General features: G+C 40.3%; 1 protein-coding gene across 1 annotated transcript in view; it reads right to left on the bottom strand.

Moving 5' to 3' along the window:
* Positions 1-1,945: 1,945 nt before the first annotated feature.
* The window catches only part of ANKFN1 (ankyrin repeat and fibronectin type III domain containing 1), a 70,072-nt gene continuing 49,695 nt past the window's right edge, over positions 1,946-22,322 (bottom strand). Inside the window, exons 13-17 of the mRNA XM_064467102.1 lie at positions 21,790-21,940; positions 19,839-20,007; positions 16,204-16,370; positions 12,679-12,898; positions 1,946-10,543 (exon numbers count right to left, since the gene is read on the bottom strand). Coding sequence (XP_064323172.1) covers positions 9,747-10,543; positions 12,679-12,898; positions 16,204-16,370; positions 19,839-20,007; positions 21,790-21,940 — 1,504 coding nt within the window. The 3' untranslated portion in view covers positions 1,946-9,746. The remainder of the gene's footprint in view (positions 10,544-12,678; positions 12,899-16,203; positions 16,371-19,838; positions 20,008-21,789; positions 21,941-22,322) is intronic.

Genomic DNA, 22,322 nt, shown 5'->3' with positions numbered 1-22,322 from the left:
GGGGACAGGTTGCGGAGCTGATACCACTCAAAAGAGGAGCGTGTATCTGTAGTCAAGCTGCAGAGTCGGCTGCAGGAGTACGGAGTCAGGATAGGACCATTAAGACGTGCAAAATGCTGGTTACACACATCTACCCAAATAAAAAGATAAGGAGCAGCTGAGATCCGTGCAGGGGTACGTCCACCTCTGTAAGACGGGGCGAGGAGTCAGCAGCGCTCCGTGGCTGCTTTTACAAAGTACCTGAAACAGCCCCCTCCAGCTGAGCCTGCAGCGTGCGAGTTTACACTTGGTGCATCTTACATCTGGAGACAAGCAGCGTGTAGCTCGTGTGCTGGATCTGTGCCAGGGTTAAGCCCCCAGTAGTTGAAGCTGGATCCCTGGTAGCACTCATGATGGGAGGTCAGGCGCAATGAAAGAGCCCTAGTAGTTTGAGAAGGAACACACCAGCACCTCTCCTGATGGGAGGTCAGGCGCAGTGAGCAGGAGGGCCCCCCTCGTGCTGGCAGCTCCGTTCCAGTGTTTGGCCAGACTCCAGAAGATTAAAATAGAGCCTTAGACTGTCCCCTCGGCAGCACTGCCAGCCAGAGCCCTGACAATTCTGGGGTTGTACTCAAACGTGAGTCCCTCGGGAGCGTGGGCTTTACCCCTAACAGCTGAGGCACTGAGTAGGTCGAAGCAGGCAGGGTTATTGCTCTTGTGACTCAGACTTGAGGAAGAGAGGGATCAGGATGGAGCCACGAGAGAGCAGGGGATCAGAACGAAACCACAAGGCACAGAAGGGGGAAGGAGCAAGTGTGCCCCAGAAGAAGGCTTGAAAAAATCCTTGTTCTGCTGGGGCCGGGTTCAAAGTATCTGTAGCCCTGAGAATCGGGTGTTAAACTATTTGAGCCCAAGTTCTGACTTAGCTCCTTTCTGCAACCATTGCAGGAAAAAAGAAGATAAGCAAAAAAAAAAAAAAAGTCAACATTTTCCTTTCTCAAAAGTTTTTAAAAAGCAATATGGGAAAAGGCAAAGGCCATGCATGTTCTTGTGAAGAGCCTCCATGTAGGTGGCAAAATCTTTTGTGGTCCAGAAATGATCACAGGTGAGGAGAACCAGAGCCACATTCTCACACGTGTGTGACTAATAGCAAGCGATTAAACAAAATGCCTGATTTTCAGAAGTGAGGAGCACTCCCAAGTACCACTGAAATCAACATCAGTGGCAGATGTCGGCATTTCTTACAGAAGGGTGTTTCAGCCCAGTCAACTATTACGGATTTATTTATCACCACTTAAGGAAGGCATCTACACTGGAGATGTTTTGCTTCAGGATTTTCAGAAAGTGATTACAAACAGTGCTGGATGAAACATTGCCTTTTTCCCCCAGAAAAATAAAATTTGGTTGAAATTTTAAAATAATATACTTTCAAAATATCACACTGATTCAGTTAAAAAAAAAGTCCATATCAGCAAATTCAGTGATTTTATTTTGATATTTCCAGAACAAAGCATTTACATTTACTGGTATAAAAGGCTGTTTTGTCTTTAAATTGACTTTAATATTAAAGCTCAAGAACTGCTGCTCAGTTTACCATTTTTTCACTGTAAATGAGTATGTGAGTAGCAGAGGGGAGGATTCTACCTGAATTTTTTTCCTGCATGTTTGCTATTATAAAGATGAACTGGAAAATCAGAATAATTAGATCTGTTATTCACACAGGTAAGGAGCAGAAGTCCTACTGATTAATGAGGACTAATTAATTAATATTAATTAATTAAAACCACTAACAAAATAGAAACATTTTAAATAACCCCTTTCTAAATAAACAGATGTTAGTTTGAAAAGAGTTTGCGAACAGCAGTCTGGGGAAAAGAAGGGCAAAGCTTATTAATAAAGATTTGTTGTGTGTTTGCAAAACAAACAAAAACCCCAAATCAAACCCAAAGCTTTTATTTAAAGACAGACTTAAAAAATAAGTTAACAGTTTGCTCAGAGAGATGACAGTTTATATAATCTAATACATTTGAATGGAACAGTGAAATGGTTATCTTTTGCTGACAGAACAAGTCAAAAACATGCCCGTAAGAGTTTGTTAACCTCTTTCCAGTTGGTTTAAAAGCATTTCAGTAAAACAGCATAGAACACAGAGGCAATTATAAAAAGCACTGTCGTTCAAGAAACCATGGCAAACTTGTAATAAAGGTGTGTAAGAATTGCACTGTTTGCCTGCTCATCTTCTTATATAAAGAAGAAATCTCAGCTCGGGGCAAGCAAAACATACGAACAACCAGCCCCTAAAAAAATGCATGGGACATGCAAAAATGCACCGAAGTAACTAAGTACATGCACACAAAAATCCGTCTGTCTTGCGGTGTTTTCTTGAGTTAATTTCTTAGGGTACTGTACATGACTAATTACTTGCATTTGGTTTTTTTCTTTTACTAACTTAGTAAATGTGGTAACAATGTTTTGAAATTAAAAATCAAGGAAGCAGAAATGACTGACAGTCATGTCTTATCTTACATTTTAAGACTTGTTTTGCTCTGCTGCTTAACTCCGCTTTGGCTGCATTTTGGTTAAAATATTTTCCATGTGTGAAAATATCCACAGACACTCCAGTAAGATGCTGTTATTCTGAAGCTTGCAGTGAGTTGGCATGTCATGGCTGAAATACAGACATTTGTCAACATTTACATTACCATATATACTTGTGCACAAGCTCTGGGTAATTGACGATGCTGTAAGGATGCTAGCCAGAAAACTGTGTCCCTGGTCTGCCGCGAGCTCTCTGTCTGACCTTGGGCATGTCCCTTATTCCAGCTATGGCCTTATCTGTACAACAGGGAGAAGAGCACGCGAAACGTTGGGAGGCTCAGGCAGCATGGCAGTTAAAGCACATTTAGCGACCTGTCTGTCTTCGGAACAAGGCAAACGGTGACCCAGAGCAGAATCCTTCCGGTTTCATTTCAGCATTTGAAATGGAGTTGTTCTTACTTCTCTTGCGTAAATACGGTAACCCAATTTTACACTACATTAGAAGTGTTGCCGTGCTTTTCTTTTCGGTCTACAAGAATATGTGAAAAACAGAGGAATCGCAATGGAAGAGTGTGCTTCGCTTTTATAAGCTAATTCCCTCTGTGGGTAGTATCTGGGGTGTTTCTCGCCTACAAGCAGATTACACATACCCACAATACAGTATATTTACAACGTGGCTTGAAAGCACGGATTCACACCAGAAATGCACAGCGGATTCTGTCTGGCTGTCATTGTAAATACACATGTGAAAGCCGCAGAGCCTGTACGACAGTCGCCAGGCTGGAGAAAGGGCTTGGGCTGTCAGCCGGCGAGATTTTTATGCCGTTCACCACTTTGATGCAAAGATGCTCATATGCCAGCAACTTCTGCAGTTGTGGCGCACGGATTGGAAATGCCACTTCAAATCTGACTACCCAGATATCACTTGTGTATTAAGGCATTTACATTTATATAAATTGAATTTCAATTTCTGTTGACTTTGATGGGAGGTTATTTTTACCCACAAACTCTGGAAGCCATGCCTGTTTAATCTAGGTCTCTGAATATGTAGACCAAAAGCAAAATTTGGAGACCATATTTGAAAGCTTGGCCTTAAAAAAAGTAACTTTCCAATAAAAATACAAGTATTCAGAGAAAAACACAAACTACATTCCGATTTCCGTGGGCTGTAAAGCTCACATACATGGGTACCTGATGATGGTCAGATAGAACTTACTTCAGAAAATACAGTTTAAAGGTTATACACAAGTACACATGGTGTTTAGGATTATGTGAATGTATACACTAGCATTTTTCATTAATGAGGGAGAAGACTTGAAGCACATAATTTTAGAAGATCACAGGAGTTGTAGGAATTGCAAGAACGCTTCAAGTCTAAATCTTAAAAGAGCTAGGTTTCTATGATATTAGATCAAACAAAAAAATCTATGTTAAGAACATTTTTATGACAATGATTCGCTTGAATAAACCTAAGATTTCTTTTACCAACCAATCTTTTTTCTAAAATAGTATTTAATATCTGAAGTTATAAAAAATATTTGTAGTCTTGAAAATTATTTTTATTGTCTATTTTATGTACTATACATGCCTCTTTCAGGAATTATTAAAGAAGCATGAGTCATACGGCACTCATTTACTCTTGGCTCATGTCCATCCTCAATATATATTTTGCTATTTTCAAACCATTTGCAGGTACATACGCATGAAAATATTGTTGTGTCAAGTCCCAAGATCACAGTTAGCACAGCATACATTGTTCATCTATATATTTACAAAGTTTTAAAGCACATAAAATTGTGCATTATTATGTACCAAAGTTTAAACTTTAACATACGCTTGGTTGCATATATAGCAACAAGTGACAATAAAAATCTGAACAAAGACAACCAATAAACAGCCAAATTGCTATGTACAAACAAGGCAGGAAGCAATTAAACACTGCCTTGCACATTTCACTTAAATTACTTTTTCTCTGAGGGGAAAAAAACAAACAACCCCTTTTCCCCTCCCCCAAGTCCCCAATAACCCTAAACAGTCTTCATTTTTATCAGCAAAGTAACTGGAACTGCCAGTGCATTCAGCAGGGGATTCATTTGCATAACATGGGAGAGAAATTTGGTCCCCATTATAAAACGTAGCAATACATTATGCAGTATGTATTTCCCCCCCCAGTGCAACTGGTCACACAGCAGTGGTGGGCTCGCTCTGAGCCCTGCCTGACAACGGTCCCTGCGACCTCCAGGGGAATATTCCATGAGATAAAAACCCTTTTGCTTCCTCACACATATCATTTTTTACATGAGCATAAATGTGTTGTTTTCAGGATGAGACTGCTGATCCAGATCCTCGGCTGGTATCGAGCCAGCCTTATGAGCGAGCAGAGGTATGCTGATTTATACAAGGTAATGCCTGACTCAGCTTCAGTGGAACTGCTCTTGATTTACACTGGGGCAAAAGAACCCAGAATGAGGTCCAAGCACAGGAGGATTGGGCCCAGACTGACTTTTATATAAAGTAAAACACAAAAAGTCTGTGCATTTAGTTTAAAATCTGCTTAATAAATTACTACACTTCACAGTAATAAGGTAGATTAGTGGTGCTCCAATCACTTTCTCTGATGTTAGATGAATTTCACGTAGCTTTTCCAAGAAAGAAAATGAAAATAACAATAAACATTAAAAATCTATTCTTATTATTTGACCAGCAAAACAGGAGGTTTTCTGTAGCCTCATGACAGACAAGTTTAGTGACACATTACTCTACTACAGGATGACTGGTTTAAAGGCTAAATCTTGCCCAAGATGCTGTGGTACGAAAAGGCTGAGGAAGGTACTCCAGTGTGGCTCTACTTTCACCCTGGAAGCCCATTGGGAGGGACAGCTAGCTGGGCGAGAGCTCATGAACATCAGTACTGAGGAGAGGTGATCTCTGGGCTGATGGGATCTGTACAGCTTTCAGCCATATATAGGGCCTGCTCCAAAGCCCAGCCAAGTCAACAGAACGGCGCCTAATGAGTTTGCAAATGCTGTCTCAGCAGAAGAGAGGGCTGTAGTTGGTGCCTGACAAAAGAGGGGTGAACTACTGGCCAAAGCACGCTGCCCGAGTACAACTCGCAGCCCGTCTCGGGCGGCGTTGCACCTTGCCTTTGCAAAGACTATGCTGGGCCAACAGCTCTGCTTCTCACTTCTGGGCATGATTTAGCCTTATGAATTCTGCTTCATGGAATCAAAAGATAGATTATACTTACAAATAAAGCATTCTAGCTGTTGAATGTTTTTCTGTGGTGGAAAAATCAGAGACCCAACCTGATGAAATCTCCGTTGTCTGAAAATTCAAGGCCTCTTTACTGAAAATACTTTTTGCTGATGGCAAAGTTCAACACCTCAGAGAAATTCAGAGTAAGTTTCCAAGCTGTATACCGTATTTTCAAATACACTATACCCTTGTTGTTTGTAAGGCGGTATTTAGGTTTTACATAACAGTCATGAGCCGTGCATTTAAACACCTTAAAGGAGTTGACCAGCAACTTAATGCATTTCTTTATACCATAGGGAATTTAAAGATGCACCATCTCTTTCCAAAACACTCTAAACATAAATGTTCAGGATAAAATATTCCACCTTCTCCCTCCCCCTTTAATGTCTGTATTTAAAAATATTAATTTATAGACTTCTCTGTGTGCTCTTATTGTATAGAAAATCCTATTCTTAATTAATATCTAAAGGCAAAAAACCAAAATAATAGAAGCATGGGAAAAAACTGCTTGAAACACAGGTTTCTTGGGGCAAACTGTCGATGGGCAGACTGTCTTCTTGCGGATGCAGGGAATTTGGAGTGTAAACCTAAAGTCTACCTGTATCTCGCTTCCTACCTGCAGAAACATGAAATTTTTAGACCATAGGAGGTATGGTCCACACTGGGCTGTTTTTGTAGAGTCATAATAGTCTATATTCTATATCCTTTTCTAGCCAGTCCAAGTCATGCCTAGAAATAGGAGGGACTGCGTTCAGCCCTGGTGAAAATATACTCCCTGGAAAATGCAGGACAGCAGTTCTGTGGCAAGATATATGAGCAAGAGAGAGAGATCCAGAAGTTTGCAAAGTCTAAATACCCATTTTAGAGCAGAGCTTCAGCTGATATAAGTGGGTACAGACTTGTTTGAATGAGCTGTCTGCTGGCTAATGAAATTCCAGTATGCTGTGGGCTCTGAGCCCACTTCTGTGCAAGAACCGTTGGATGGGCACTCTAGCTCAACTTGGAGAAAGGGTTCTTAGTAATTAAAGCAAAGGTCTGAGCTCCTAACTTTAATTTGATTCCTGACTGTAAGCCTAAACTCTACTCGGAAGAGTCACTCGTGTCTTTATGGAGCGGGGGTAACAGTGCTGTATTTTGCAGGATTCTTCTGAATTGTTATAGTTGCTTGTGAAATGCGTGAGTGATCTTCCTAAGAGAACCAAGGAAGAATTATGATTAGCATTATGACAGTACTTGAAAGGTACCGCTTTCTATTATTTATTTATCTCTGGGTGTTCATTACTGTTCTTTTAAGGAGCTACTTTACTCAGTCACCCACTGAACAGGCAGGGATAGCAATTTTGAACAAAGAACACGTATTTCTACCAAAAGATAATTCAGTGCTTTATAACCAGAACTATTTGAAGTCAGAACTATCAGTTACTACTTTGACTATTAAAGTACGTGGAAGAACCTCAATCTAGAGGTAACAGGATCAAGGGAGTATGTATGCCCCACTGGACGTCACGTAAACACTACTCCCATACAGCAAGGTTAAAATCAAGATGGGGTAGATTGTGGCTGGCATTTCACTCCCAGAGTCAAATTCCATCTTAGCACAGGAGACTATGATGAAGTCAAGCCTTTTCTACCAGTAAAGAATCCAGCTCTTTGTTAGATATGTGACTACTGGAAAAGTCCAGCAGCAGGAGTAGGTAACAGATTTTTACAGCCTTATCTAACCAGCAGTGTGTACCTGTTCTGCTGTAGATTTTGCTACTTCTTGCCCTCACTTTTCCTGAAGAGGCAAAGCAAAGCAAGGTGGGTTTCATTCAGGAACATCTTGTTTTATCTCATCACTTCCTGCAAAAGCACATGGCCTCAGCTTATTGTTATTTTTATTCTTTAATAGACAGTTTTACGGCAGTTTTACTTAGAGGATAAACAGGTTAGGGGAGCCTGGGCTAGGTGCTGTATACTAGAGAACAATGGAAATGATTTTGACTTCTGAATATGAGCTTTCTATTGTTCTGTCTCTCCCTGGTGAAAAGCCTTCTGCTAATGAACCTAATCTAATGTAACAAGCTGTTACTGCCTTCAGTGACAGTAAAACATCACTATTTGGTTCCATGGTGTGTGAGTCAGGTTTTCCCCATGCAGTTCCATGTGGCATAAAACATACAATGTGTGTCCTTCTAGCTGCAAATTGGCACTGACTCTTCTGCTCCCCCCGCATCTTCTCACCCACAGGAATTTTCGGTGTGGGTCTCGTTCAAAGCCTGTGGAGGTGAATGGAAGTCTTTCCATGCTCTCTGAGCTTTGGATCAGGTAATGAATGAATATATTTGGTGCGAAAAGTTAACTTCCTTCTCCCAAAAAGAGAAGTTACAAATGTAAATCCCTTATAGAAAGTTTTTGCCCTTGTATCACTGCAAAGACTCTTCTTGGCTTCCACAGACTGACCGAGCATAAAATAGTGAATAACATTTATTTTTGAATTTATGGATTGAGTTCACAGGGATTTTAATAGCACTGGGGTTATGGAAGTGCTATTTTAATAAGGACCACAGATCATGGGCCCAAATCCTTACCTTTACCTCAAGGACTTGTAAACTCAACTATTTAACTCAAATCTCTTTATTGGAGGCCTTAGAATGTATCCACCTGGAGGCTGAAAAATTGAAAGGTAGAAGGCTGCGCAAACATGGAGTGAGGGAATTTAACCAGCAGGAATGTGGCCCATAAAATTAAACTTCAAGAACCGTTTAAGAAAAATTAAAGCTTGTGCAACAGCTGGGGTTTCTCTCCACATTAGTGCATTTCTTAGTGACTCAAAAGTTTCAGTTCTCATTAATATAGAGTTCATTTTTGAGATCATCTTCCAAAGTACTATAAGTCTTATTCTGCTTGCAAAGGACAAAATCATGGCTCACTGTGATCTGCCTTTAGACAAATACAGCATGCTAAACCACCACCTCCCACCCCCCTTATGATACTAGTATTTATTGGTGGCCCAAATAAAAAAATCTGAAATTCAAACTGCACCCCAAATTTCCCTAATCTGAATTGCTAGAATATCCTAATTTCAGACATGGTGATCAAATACTCCTGAAGTTTACAGTGAATCTTCAGGAAAAAAAGTGGGGGCATTGCTTTCCAATGGGTATATGAGTGTGCTGCCGACAAAGAAATGCGCTCCTGTGTGGTGGGCAGGAGAAAAGACCAAGCTTTGCTTAGGTCTCGCTTACACCCTGCGTATTATTCCTTCAGAACTTGGCCTCATTCTGCCTGCTCTTGACCTCAAAGGTTCACCTCCTAAGCGTTTAAAATAACTTGCTACTACTTATATAATTTGAAATCTAAGCTCCTGAAAGAAACCCCATTGTGATAATTATGTCAGGCTCTGACAGCATTCAGGGATCTTGTTGACTGCATTTTCTGGATATTGAAAGAATTTTCATTTCTCTGTAAGTGGCTGGAAACTCTGGGTTAACTGTGTTACTAGACCAGTTAGCACTTCAGTTATATGCAACCTAAATCCATTCAAGAAGGCTGAGAAGTAGAAAAATTTATAGGAAATGGTGGAAAACAGGTTAACAGAAGTTTAGGACACAGTCCTAACATGACAACACCAAGGATGTTACAGTTTCTGCTAACTTGCAGGCAGAACCACTCATGCTTAAAGTTTTGCCTGCTCAGAGATACATGGAAATCAAGAGAGCTGCAAAACCTGGTTACTAGATTTGCAGCCACAGATTGTTCTGTTAATGTGATGACTGTTATGACTCTACCTGCAAAACTGCAGATGCCAATAATAATGCTTACACCATGACAGGTACCCCTGTAAGACCAGAAGTCTGGTGATGAAGTCAGAGTGGCATGAGTTGCCATTTCAGGAGCTGGATTTTTACAAGTGGTTTTGAAAGTGTGGTTCTATATGCATAATGCTCACTATCTCATTGTGGAGCAATGGGAAGCAATGCAGAAGCCTGCAGTTAAAGTGTGCTGCTGAAGACTTCTGAGACAGCAGAACCCGACTGGTCGTCTGGACCTGTTACCTGTTGCATAGCGTTGTGCACTTCCCTGTGTTCTGCAGACTGTGTGCTCATTGCCCACGACTTTCCCTCTGCACCCAGAAATGTTGTTTTATAAGGCTCCACATGTATTCTATGGACATTCTGCTTTGATTCCTCATACTTGCCTTTCCCATCTTCTGGAAGGCTGGATGTATGAGGTAAGAAAGTGCTCCGAGACCCATCGCTGGGAATCTTTAACTGCTCACTGGAGGTAGGTTCTTGAGACAAATCTGAAGTTCTCAGGAGGTGCTGAGTATACACGCCTTCAGACAGAGAGCCAGAATGTGTCTCGCTGTGCACACGCAGCCAGCGGTGATGCCGGCTGAAGTAGTTGTAATGTTGATGTTTCCCTAGCTTTTTTTTCCCTAAAAAGCTCAACGGTTGCTTGGAGCTAGAGGACTTGTCCATGCTTTTTGATGAAAGCCCTGACATTGTTAGATTGCTCATATACTCTGTGCAACATTCAGCATTAGTATCAAAGGCACTACACTCTGTCAGGCCTTCTTTCAATGTTAGGCAAGGCTTCATGTCGTGGACTTGGAGAACATCAGGTGCGCTGCCACCCAGGCCGCTGCCTGCCTGCTGGGATATGTCATGTGAGGAGGAGTAAATCAGGTCTAATTCTCTGGGGCTTAATGCATCACTGGAGTCATAGTCACTGTCCGTTGGAAGGAATACTTCAGAGCAGCCTTCTTCATCTGAGCAGGGCTGGGAATCTGCAAGGAGAACTGATTAACACTAAGAAGACAAGCACAGGAGAGAAATTGCTTTACTGTCATTTATATTTATTTTTTCTTAATTTAGAATCAAATTTACAATTCTGAAAATGTGTGTATGTTTCCTCTATGGAATTGTCCATGGGCCTAGGTGACAGCAAAGAGTGTAGTCAGGGAGGATTTAAAGATGTGTTAGAGAGGTGATGGTAGAATTAGGAAAGCCAAAAAGGATTCATATATTATATTGAGTACAGGGGACAATTTGAATTTTAATTGGGACTAAGTTGTGAAAAGATCTGTTTTCTTTTGTCTTGTTTTCACCAAATTTCATAGAGTGGAAGATTTGGGAGAGAGAGAAACTCTAAACCATATTCTGTTTTTATTAAAGATGTCAGTTGAGTTACTCCAGGTTTATACCTCTGTGAATAGGGTGCAGCTGTATGTGTGCGTAAGAGGCTTGAGGCAAGACATGGAGGTAGATGCACAAAAGCTACCCTTTCATCTGTCAGGTGCATTATGTATGTTCAAAACCAAAGCAGACACATTTAATTAAAATGCGAATTTGTTTTCCAAAACTCATACTGGCACTGAAATCACTGCTGTCTTTTGGCTACAGAAGGATCAATAACATAATAAATAGTGGCGTATGTGATAGGATGGATTGATGCTCCACTGCCCTAGATAGTTTATATTAGATCCAAGGAAAAAAATGTAGAATTTATGCGGTTCTGACTATTCACTTTGACCTAGTGTAAATTACCATATAGCACAGCAATAATGAATCAAGCCCGTGCGGGACAAGATAATGCTCTGGGCTACATGTTGCCAGAGCTAAGGATTATTCTGCATTCATGGTCTGTAATACAGGGGAAAAATTAACTCAGGGAGAGATGCTGAGAGAGAACAGCACCGTGTAATGGAGCAAATCAAAGCACCATCGTCTTTGGGTTTCTTTTAACCTAATCTAATCAGAGTAGATTTATCAATTTTTCTTAACGGTATAAAACTGCCAATTTGAAAAAAAAAAAGTTATTACCAAAATGGTCATGGCAGTTGTTTAATGCAGCATCTGTTGCTTTTGTTTCTACTCTTTCACTTACTCGTTGCTTAAAGACAGCTCAGCAGAATGTTGCTTTACATTCTTCTCCAAAGTCCTTATTCTGTTAGCAAATTAATTAGGTGTTACTGTTTAATTTGCTTCATCTTTATTTGCTGTGATCCATTTCTTTCATCAGTTTAATTTTCCAGCTTTCAGAGAAGCAATAATGGTCAATGAGGGGGGTACTTATTTGTGTAATTCTGTGCTTTACAGTGCTTGTCTAAAACACTGAGAACACTGAGGTATGTGAAATGACTTAAATCAAACTGGGCTATTGGCACTAAAATTTGCTCTATCAAAACAAAGCAAGAAGAGCATAAGGAAGAATTGCTCCAAAGCAGAGGAACAGTCAAAGCATGGAAAGAAAATGGCTGTAATATCAGAGAAAGAGAAGGTGACAAATGGAGACTATGGAAAAGTCTGACTTAGATTCTGGACAAATTATTAGGAACTATGCTGAAGAATGGATAGGTACATGAGCGATGAGAAAGGGTCAACAGCTTTTGCTTGGTAACTCATGTCTCACCAGTCTAATAGAACTCTGAACATGTGCACAATTAATACAGAGACATCCTTGGATTTCTGAAGCGCTTTTGACAAGGTTCTTTACCACAGGTTCTGAAGCAATGAAGCTGTTATGGAGGTAAAGAGAAAGCTCCCTCCATCTATTAATAGCGGATTGTTGGTGTAGATGACACATGAAGTAGTCAGCTTTCACTATGGATGGATTTTACTAATTCTGGACATCATGGAGAAGTCAGTGATAGCACTTGTCCCTTCCAACCTGTTCATTAAATGATCTGGAACAGTGAGGTGACAAAGTTGGCTGATGGGCGATTTTTCTGAGCAGTTGAAAACAAAAAACGATTGTAAAGATTGTAGCAGGATCTCAGCATACTGCGTGGCAAATGATTGTTAAAATAACTTGGCAGGTACCAGAAAAATTTACTCCTTTTATAAAAAGATGTATAAGAACTGTTATAATAATAAGTGTGTTCAAAGATTTCGCTTGATGAACAAAGAAAAATTATCTTACCACTCACAGCTTTTCTCCTCTGGATTCTAGCCTCAGGTGAAGGGGGAGGTGAAGGAAGACAATCTAGATGTGAAGAGGTTGAACTGATTTTCTTTTGAGAGTGTTGTTCTGAAAGATCCACAAGCTTCTTTATGGGTAGGCCAGCTGCTGGCTGCTTGTACCTTGCATACTGCAGTGCTTCTGTGATCCATCTCATTTCCCTCCAGATCTCGTCAATTTGCTGTAGAGAAAAAAATGGTGACAAAGTATAGTTAAGCTTGTGCATTAATTTTACCTAAGTGTGTACTTTCTTCAAGTGCCCAAGTAGGTGTGTAGTCACTGCCAACAGAGGGAAGCAGCCCCTGACAGGACACTTCAGATTTAGGTGGTGTGAACTGCCTTTGGTTGGGTGCTTGTTCTCCTCCACCACTGCAGCGGCTGCTTGGGGCCATCAGACTCTCAAATTAGGTACCTCAATTAAGAACCTGTAATTAGGAGGGGTGAATCCAGGCCTAAACTCTGACATGGAAAGAAAATGAGAATTGTCTTTTGATGGAGTAAAAAACTTGTTCAGTTTTGTAGCACACTTGAAAGTTGGTTTAATTCTGTACTGGAATGAAAGCAAGACTCTGGAGCATCCTTGCAAACCCAGGATTATGTCCACAAGCAGAGTGCTCAGGTCAAACCTTGTTTTTAACAGAAGAAGAATATAAATGCATGTGGAAGAGTGTACATACATGGGGGGCTGAGGCACAGCTATGAGCCAAACTGCACATGTTCTTCCTTATCATAATTTTGGTTGGCATGCATTTTAGTAGTATTAATCTACACTGAGTCAGTTCTAACACATGCCTGTTGATGGCAATAAGAGACAAGTGCCTAAATCAATAGCAGGATATAGCTTTAAGTATATATGCAGAGTGGAAAGATGCTGTTTAATGTGGGTCTTGAGAGCCTTTTGTCAATAGAACACTTTTAACATCTTCAAGCTGAGTGAGCAAACGCTGCTGCAAGCAGCAAATGGCAGTATCTGTGAGCATACTATCCTTCTGCAGCAGTGTCTTTTTAGAACTTCCCTTGTACTTCTCTTCCTGCAGAAGATTCTGCATTTAAAGAAGTGAGCCTTCACATTAATATTGCAGTGTTTAAGGGAAACTGCTTTGCAGTTACACAAGCCACATTCTGCAAGAACGCAGAATGAGAGCCCTGGGTCACTCAAAGGGTAGGCCAAAGCGAGCGGTCCTTTGTGCAGTGAGTATTATCAAATAGGGAAGTAACAGCGGGGTCAGTGAAAAGGAGACTGCAGGCTGATGCATTTAAGATGAGTTCTCCAGCTCACACTCTTAGCTGGAAGTACTTCTTCACAAAATGTGCATTCTAAGTGTGAAATTTATTGCCAAATGATACTGTAGGTGCCGGATTAGCTAGGGTAGTTCTTGAGGAGCCGTGAAGGAGACAGGAAAGCTGGATAGATGGATCTTTGTTCTGACCTAGTATGGCCATTTTTATGTAAAGGTGAAATCCCGACTCCAATGATGTCAGTGCAAGCCTTGCCACTGAGTTAATTTGAGCTAAGAATATACACTGATAAGAATAGCAAATGGCTCAGAGATTAATTCATAATCCTACATCATTTCAAGACTTCAGTGTATCTCCATGAAGAGAATGCCAGTTAGCAAACATCTCACCTGTTTGATTTTGGAGGTTTTATACTTTCTTTCTGTGATCCTCCCTCAACCCCAAACAAAAATCATACTGCATGCAGTTTAATAAAAAGCAAATCCTGTGGGTTTTCTCCCTGATGCCATTCTGCAGTGTCTCCTGGGATAACGGAGTCTTTTTAATGAGCGGTGGTTCTTTTACAATTTAGGAATGTTTGAAGCATTACACTATATAAATGACAGCTTAACTTCAGTTTTAGTTTCAGCGTCTGTAGATTTCTTTTCTTGCTGTGTAACATTCTGGTAAAGACTCCGCGTGCCTTATCTGCTGTTTTGGTTTGGTTTTTTTTTTTTAATTTTTACTTTTCAGTTGCCCTCTGACTCCTTTTCAGAACTACATTTATATAGACTCTCTTGCTCTTTACAATGTTTGGTTTGTGTAGTGACTTCAACACTGTCTTAGATCTAGGATCACACAAATGCTCTTGCGGTTTTGTGGTCACCACTGAAGATTGCGGTATGTGGTGGGCTGAGATATTTTTGCCAATAGGTGGAATACAGCTGGTTTTCATTTGAGAGGAAACCTAACAAGGTAATACACTGTCATAATAATTCGGCACAAAACACTGAAGTTTAAAATGTTCTCCCATATTTTCCCAGCATATATATGTGACTCAAGCACTTTGGAGAAGAGGAACACAGAACTGTCTATACAGTGCATGCGTATTAATATTCATATACTTATTTTTGTTGTGAAGGATAAAAATTTTCCAAATTCTCCCACATGCTGGGAAAAAGCTGGATTTTCAGAGTGTGAGAATGGGAAGATGAGAAGGAAGGAGATGACTGAGCAGTGAAAATACAATGGAACATTCCTCTCTGCCCCGCTGCAGGTTGCCAAAAGCTCCACGGTGGAAACGGCAAAGGGGATATGAATTCAGCGCAAAGAGGAACAGAAATATTACCATCTTGTTCATAATTACAGAAGGCCAAACATATTATCAATGGGATAAATGGTTGTCTTGGCCCCTATTCCAACAGAAGATTGGTTGAATATTGAGAATATAGAGCTGTAAACTTATCTGCACCTCACTGGTAGAAAGGCAGATCAACCATGTCCATAGATGCACTCTGCAAAGGTCATGAGTTTTATCTATAAATAACCAATTGCCAGAATGGTTTGCAGAAGGACAGGCCTTGCTACGCTGCACAGTGGGGTGGAGTTTGAAGGTCCCTGAGTTGAGCAAGTAGAGTCCTGATCTGGGAACAGTACAGGAAAATCAGTGCGAGAGACAGAGAATAAGCAAGATAGGCAAGTATGATAACATCTGTGATCCTTTTGCATTGGGGGACCGAAGCAGTAGCACTGCATGGTGCTGGACAGACTTATGGACGCTTTTGGCGCTGGTTACCATCTTAAACGCAGAACTGCTTTCTTCACTGTGGTACTGTTGATGAAGATTGGCTCCACAACCTAGTCTGAATTTTCGTTTTAATTTTTTTAATTGGCAATTTATCATGGTGAAAAATGTCCTCAATTCACAAAGAGAAGAACGATTTCACAAACGAATGCCCAAGCGTGGTACGAGCTTACCTCACGTTAGATGGGAGCGAGTTTTACGAGCAGGCTGACACATTTCTTTGTAACAGTCTAATATAACTGTCATTTGATTTTACCCATAAAAATCCTTGTATAAAAGCAACAACTAAGGAAATAATGTTCTGGGTTTGAATTTCATAAAAACAGAATTGCACATTTGATACAACTGCTTTTTTTATGATGTCTGTGAATAATTCTCCATTTAGATTTCAAATTACAGCACTATGCAATTTTTAAGAAAGCCACCTTAAAATCTCCTTGGAATAGTCAGAAACAGACTGTTACCTGTATGTAGTCTGTAACTTGCTGGTGTCTTTGTTTGGCTGCAGCGACTTCACTGTCTGAAATTGCCTCCCTTAGGGATTGCTGGGTTTTCAGAGAGTCCAGCTCTATGACAGCAGAAAGGCGGCAATACAGGCTTATAAATTTTTCCTTGTAACAGCAAAAATGGACTGTGAAAAGACCAAGTGCAAAGGCAACACTGTTATATTCTGGTTATGAAATATGAAATCCTTAGCTTTCAGAACACAAATTTTATGAAAAATAATTACTAACTCTCTGGATGGGTTATGTTAAGCCTGAAATAAATAATGCAGGCTCTAATTCTCCTCTCATTTACACCGGATTTACTCTGTAACTTCACCCATGTCAAAAGAGTAATTTCTAATTTATATCTAAGTGAAGGAGTAATCAGGTCCTTACTATGCAATTCCAGAGGCTATTTTGCCCTTGATAACCTTAATCAGAAAGGCTGGTTCTGAAGCTTTTATAGCTCATAATGTCTTAAGTAGTGACACGACTGGAAAATGGAACTCGTCTTTTAGTTTTTTCAATTGAGTGTTTCAGAAAGAAAGTATCATTTCGAAGAATGGTAACTTTCTCTTGGGCTAGGCTAGCTTAAATCAGTAACTTAAATATAAATTACTCAGCAGTAAAAGCATTTCAGTGGAATCACAGTTTGGGTGAAACAATTAAAACTCTTAGGTGTTACCGCACATCATCCTCTGAACTCCCAAGCAGACGGGTAACACAGAAAGTTCAGAAATAACTTCTTGCTTTGTGCAATTTGACTTTGGAGTAGCACAGAGCTATCTGAGCTACCTCTAAAAGAGGTAACTGGGTAGCAGAGACAGAAACGCTACAGTGCCGCAGAGCTCTGCAAATGGTAATTTACCTGGCCTCTTAAAGCTACATTCTTCCAGAACCTGCAATTGCTCAGGCAAAACTTGTGAGTTATCTCTGCAAACCGCCGTACAGACATACCGAAACTTGCTGAGGGAGAACAAGTTTTCAGAAATACTTCCCCATTCATTGGTGCTTCAGTAAATGCAAGCACACAGCGTGATCTTGTTAGAGCAGTGAATGCCAGTTGGCTTACTGCTGCTGCTTTTCTGGATTGTGGCATGATATTTTTCAGGGTGTTTCAAGTGTAAACTGCATATATTCTAAATGTCATATATTTAGATGTGACATTTATATGATATCATATATCATAAATATTAAAACAGAAATAAAACCAGTGCCACATATCTACTTATCCCTTGCAAACAGCATGGTAAGAATAACTGAGTAGAATTACTCAAACTAAGAAATCCAACCACAGAAGCATCATTAGCATAACAATAAAGGCCTAATCTGAACATAGAAATCCCACAAAAAAAGAGTGGAAGAAAGAATTCTACCTTTTCGTTTCCCAATGATGCCTAGATATTGCAGGGATCTAGTCTGAATAGTGTGTGGTCTTGCAGTATATATGCCATATGTGGTGGACTCTTGAGTGAATTACAGCTGCGGTTTCAACTTCAGTGCTGAAGTTTCTAGCCTTTGTGGTTTTAAGTCAGACCCTTTAATGTTACTTTAACAAATGTTACTTCAACATAGTCTTTTGTGGTTATGCAATTATATAGTTGGTAGCCACCAGCTAATGGGGAATGGAAGCTTCTAATATTTGAGATGTGAATCACAGTCGCTTTATAGAACATCAGGGATACATATATATATGTCATATAGAAATGTCATCTGCCTTTGGCCGGATGATTGCCTACTTAAAAAAAAATACTCAAAAGTAAAATTCAGCTTTCCATACTGTTTTCTCCACCATGAACTGCTTTTCCTCTGCAGCAACATTGCTAAACAGAGATCGGGCACCCAAAATGCCTTTTCAGAGATTACTCCGTTGTATGTTTATCTGCACCACACCATCCCACTGAGTGTCTATTGCTTTGCCAGCCCGATGCAAATTATGCCCCAGAAGTGAGAATGACTCTGTCCCTGGTCTGTGTACCACATAGTAAGAATTAAATAGCCCGCAGAACCTCTAGTGCAGAGATTCATTTCACCAGAGGTGAATATGCTTCCTGCATTAATTTGCACAGTGAACGCAGTGGTCACCTCTCACACGTGGGAATGATATGCTCAGAGTCTAACTGTAGTCTTCAGGGTTGTGTGTCAAGAAGACAGTAGGTCTGGCTTTAGGGCACTACAGCCATGGCCATATGACCCAAAGCAAGGAACTAACTTTTCTAGTTCAATTACGTTAGTTTTCTTCTGAACTTTTCCTTGGCAGACTACACCAGCTCATGTATTGTCTCTCTGTACCACTCATAATTTTATGGCAGCTCAGCTGTCATCTGCCCTCCCACAACCCGCATAAACACCTAAAGTTGTCACAGCCACCACTTTGCGTGCTCTGGCTGATGTGGCATAAACACGGTCATATATTCCTGCCTGATCCGAATGACATTTGCGTTGCTGGATGTTGGTAGGTCACCAATCTGTCATGACTGCAGAAATGTAGTCTTGGTAAGACCCGCCATTAACATCTAATCATCATTCGTGTACATTAGTGACTCCAACGGCACTTAGCAATGATACATAGGGAATAGGATGGTGATGGTAGTGGTGTCACGTAAACACCTGAGAGAGATAACACTGAGGACACAGTTGCCACTAGAGACCTATTCTGCAGTGGCTTCTTGGGTACTGACTCCATCAGTTTGGCTCATATCTTTCTTCTCCAAGGCAGAGGAAAGAAAGATATCCAGTTTTACATGCCAGAAGGAAACAGGAGACATGTGTAACGCTCAGCCATCCCCATACTTATAGTATTCTTTCTAAAAAGCACTATTAAGTCTTTATGAGCTGCTTTTATGTGGAACCTTTCTTTTCTCTGTGGACCAAAGACAAAGAAACTAGTCATAGAGGACCTTGAAGTTAAAGCATCTTATGCCTTCTGTGAGACACCTGGAAAACTCTGTTTTGGGGAATTCTTACCCAGTCAGCAATGCAGTGGAACGAGGGCTGAATCTGCTACAGCACAGGTTGTGCTCCCTAAAGAGACAGATTCAAGCCCAGTGCTTCAGCATTTTTCACAGTAACAGGCTTTTCCTGCACCACAGCAATAGGACTGAGTCTCCTGCACTTTTCCAGGAATCAGAAGGAAAAAGATGACCCTCATGCGGGAAGCTCCACTCAGACCTTTCACAAAGTCGTGAGGGCATCAGACCTTGAGCAGGAATATCTGCAATCAGGAACTGCAGAAATTCTCCTCTACGAAACTCACGATTATTCTTGTGACAGTTTAGAGGGATGGTTTTTTGCATCTTCTTTCATGCTATGTTGCATGTAATTTTTTGGTTCTGTTTTTTTAAGAACATCATCTTCCAAATAAGCTTATAGACACATAGGGATAACTGTGGGCTTTGCTCTATGCTTTGCATTTCAATAATGATTGCTACAGTATACGCTTTAACCGCTCTGCTCCCTCTATAACTTGTACACAGTTATAGGTAGTGTTGTTGCCAAAGCCATCATGTGATTTATTGACTCTCCACTGGGACAAGGGGGAAAACAGATAGAACTTTGTGATTTTATTATAAGGAGACTGGGTTAATATTTCTAGGTGAAGCAAGCTACTATACCGAGTTCAAACATCTGAAGAGGGAGGTTAAGAAATCCTGAGTGTGGGGTGTAAGGATTATTCTGTCCTGGGGCAGTGCAGACGTCGTCTGAGGCGGGGAGCAGGAGAAGAAAGGAGACATTGTGACCCAGTTCCAACACCTCCTGTGTATACAGACGGAAGTGCTTAGCCTGTAGAGGGACACGCGCGGGGGAAGAAATAGGAGAGAATTACAACATGGCACTTATATAAACAACACCCCAAATGATATAAAACATTAAAGAAAATTTGCACAACATCAAGCTCGGAATTTTTATAAAACATAAATATTTGGGGGGGGGCTAAATGTGGGTTCATGTCACTACATAAAATAAAGATTTAAAGCTGCAATGTTCCACATTAAAACAACACACGCAGGCACAACCCCCCTGAAAACAACATTTATGTTTCTTATTAGGCAGAAAATGATCACATGCCATGTGCTTTTCAAGATTATGATTGCATAATTATGTGAAAACATGAAAATGGATTCAATTAAAAACCTTTAAGATTCAATTTAGGGTTGGTTAAGAGAAATATGCAGCTCTCCCTCAACACAGCATTGAAAAGGTTTAACAAGTGCTGCAGCAAGAGAAAATGGCACACACAGGAGTTGGCCTGAGGCTGCTGTAGAGCTGCTGTGTGCAGCGCTGCATTTACCCTGGGTGTGCACCAGTGTCACTGTCCATGACTCTGTTTACCACAAAAATAATAAAAATACATAAATAAATTCGTTGAATTAAAAATTCAATTCATTAACAGAGAAGTTTGGTCCTGAGTCATCAAAGCTTTTCAACTGTGTTTAACTGCAAGGTCACGTTTATGTCTCTCATGCACAATAGATGAGCTTAAATGCTTGGCTGAACTGCAGCCTAAGGCACATATTGCACAGTGACTGAAATATTTTAGTCCCTAGCTCAGAAAGAAGAAAAAAAGATGCACAAAAGCTATAACCTCCAAGAAAATACACTAGCATAGAGACCTGTACAGAGCCCTATTGAATTAGAGTGACTGACCACAAGGCAGCACACCATCTGTCTTAATTTTGGATTTACTTGAGTCTTACTTGGCTCTTCCCAGAGTAGAAGGTGCAGCACTGATGGATTTCTTTTTAAAAGCAAAGCCTAAACCTTTCAAAATCAAGAAATGTAGAAGCAGATTAATTTATTTTAAAGCCACATCTTTCTAGCTGCACAAACAGACCTTGAAGTGAATATAAAGATGATTTACTTCTACTTTAAGCCCTCTTTACCCTTGTAGACCAAAATAAAATGGAATTCATGTAAACAAGAAACAAACTCCTTAGCTTATTTTTTCATGGGTCTTTCACATCATAGATTATCCTCCCTGACTTCTTTATTTATTCACATATGCATTTCTTGTACCTAAACCTAAAGCCAGAAGCCAGATACCTCTCCTCACCCACAGCAATCTGGAATCCTGGAACTATGTGTTTTAGAAGTGCTACGTTTATCTGTGTGTAAAAGAATAGCAAAATGCTGTGTCTTCAGCAGACCTTTCATACACCCTCACTGTTACTTCCAAAAGAACAGTCAATTGCCCTGCTTGCCTGGAAAAATACCTGTCTTTCTTTGCCAGCTGGGTAAAGGTGCTCGCGACTACTCATTTCATACAAAAGTGCTTATTTGCACCTGCCTGAAGTTGCACAAATATGCTAACAGATGCAAAAACAGGAGCTAATTGAAAATTTGTCTCTTAATCCTTATATGTTCAAATATCCAGGAAAATAACTCTTTTATTGAAGATGTTCCCCACACACACGCTTACAACAGCTGAATACAAAAATTCTCTGCTTTTCTTTTCTTGCAACCGTTAACATTTAATCCCTACTTGCAAGTTACAGTTTGTAGCTTTTAGTTCTCTTCTTAAGAATCAGTTTTTAAGAAGGTGATAAATACCACAAAGGAAAATACCTGATGCAGAGGTAGATTGATCTGTTTAAGGAGAGCTTTCACTGCCATCTGGAGCTCATACAAGAACAATTGAGTAGGGCAGTCTGAAGTATGATCCATACTTTCCACAGATTCTGAGCCAGAAAGTGTTTGGATCCATTCCCACTCATCTCTGTATGTTGAGTCAAGTTAAAATTAGAAATATAACAAAAGTTCAGTGCACAAGCAGGAATTCAGTCTATGTGCATTTGGGATCTGTTGATAGTTTAATCCTCATATAGCAAAACATTCTAAACTTGTGCAATCCTGATTGTTTGTGGTTAAAAATCTAACTTTGAAAAGTTTAATTTTTCTAGCATATGTACATCAGACTGAACATTCCTTGCAAACCTCTGAAAGTCCAACTGCCTTTGAAATATTTCACTAAGGCTTCTCGCTCCAGGTTTTCGTTTTCACATACTTCATTCCCTATCTACCACAATGTTTTAAAAAGCATACATTGAAAATAACAACAGTGACAATTAGCAGGAAGTTTAATTTCTGTGACAGACTCT

Source organism: Phalacrocorax carbo, chromosome 16 (genome assembly GCF_963921805.1).
Source record: "Phalacrocorax carbo chromosome 16, bPhaCar2.1, whole genome shotgun sequence".
NCBI lineage: Eukaryota > Metazoa > Chordata > Aves > Suliformes > Phalacrocoracidae > Phalacrocorax > Phalacrocorax carbo.
The sequence above is the reverse complement of the archived record's forward strand: the minus strand, read 5'-3'. Positions and strand labels throughout refer to the sequence as shown.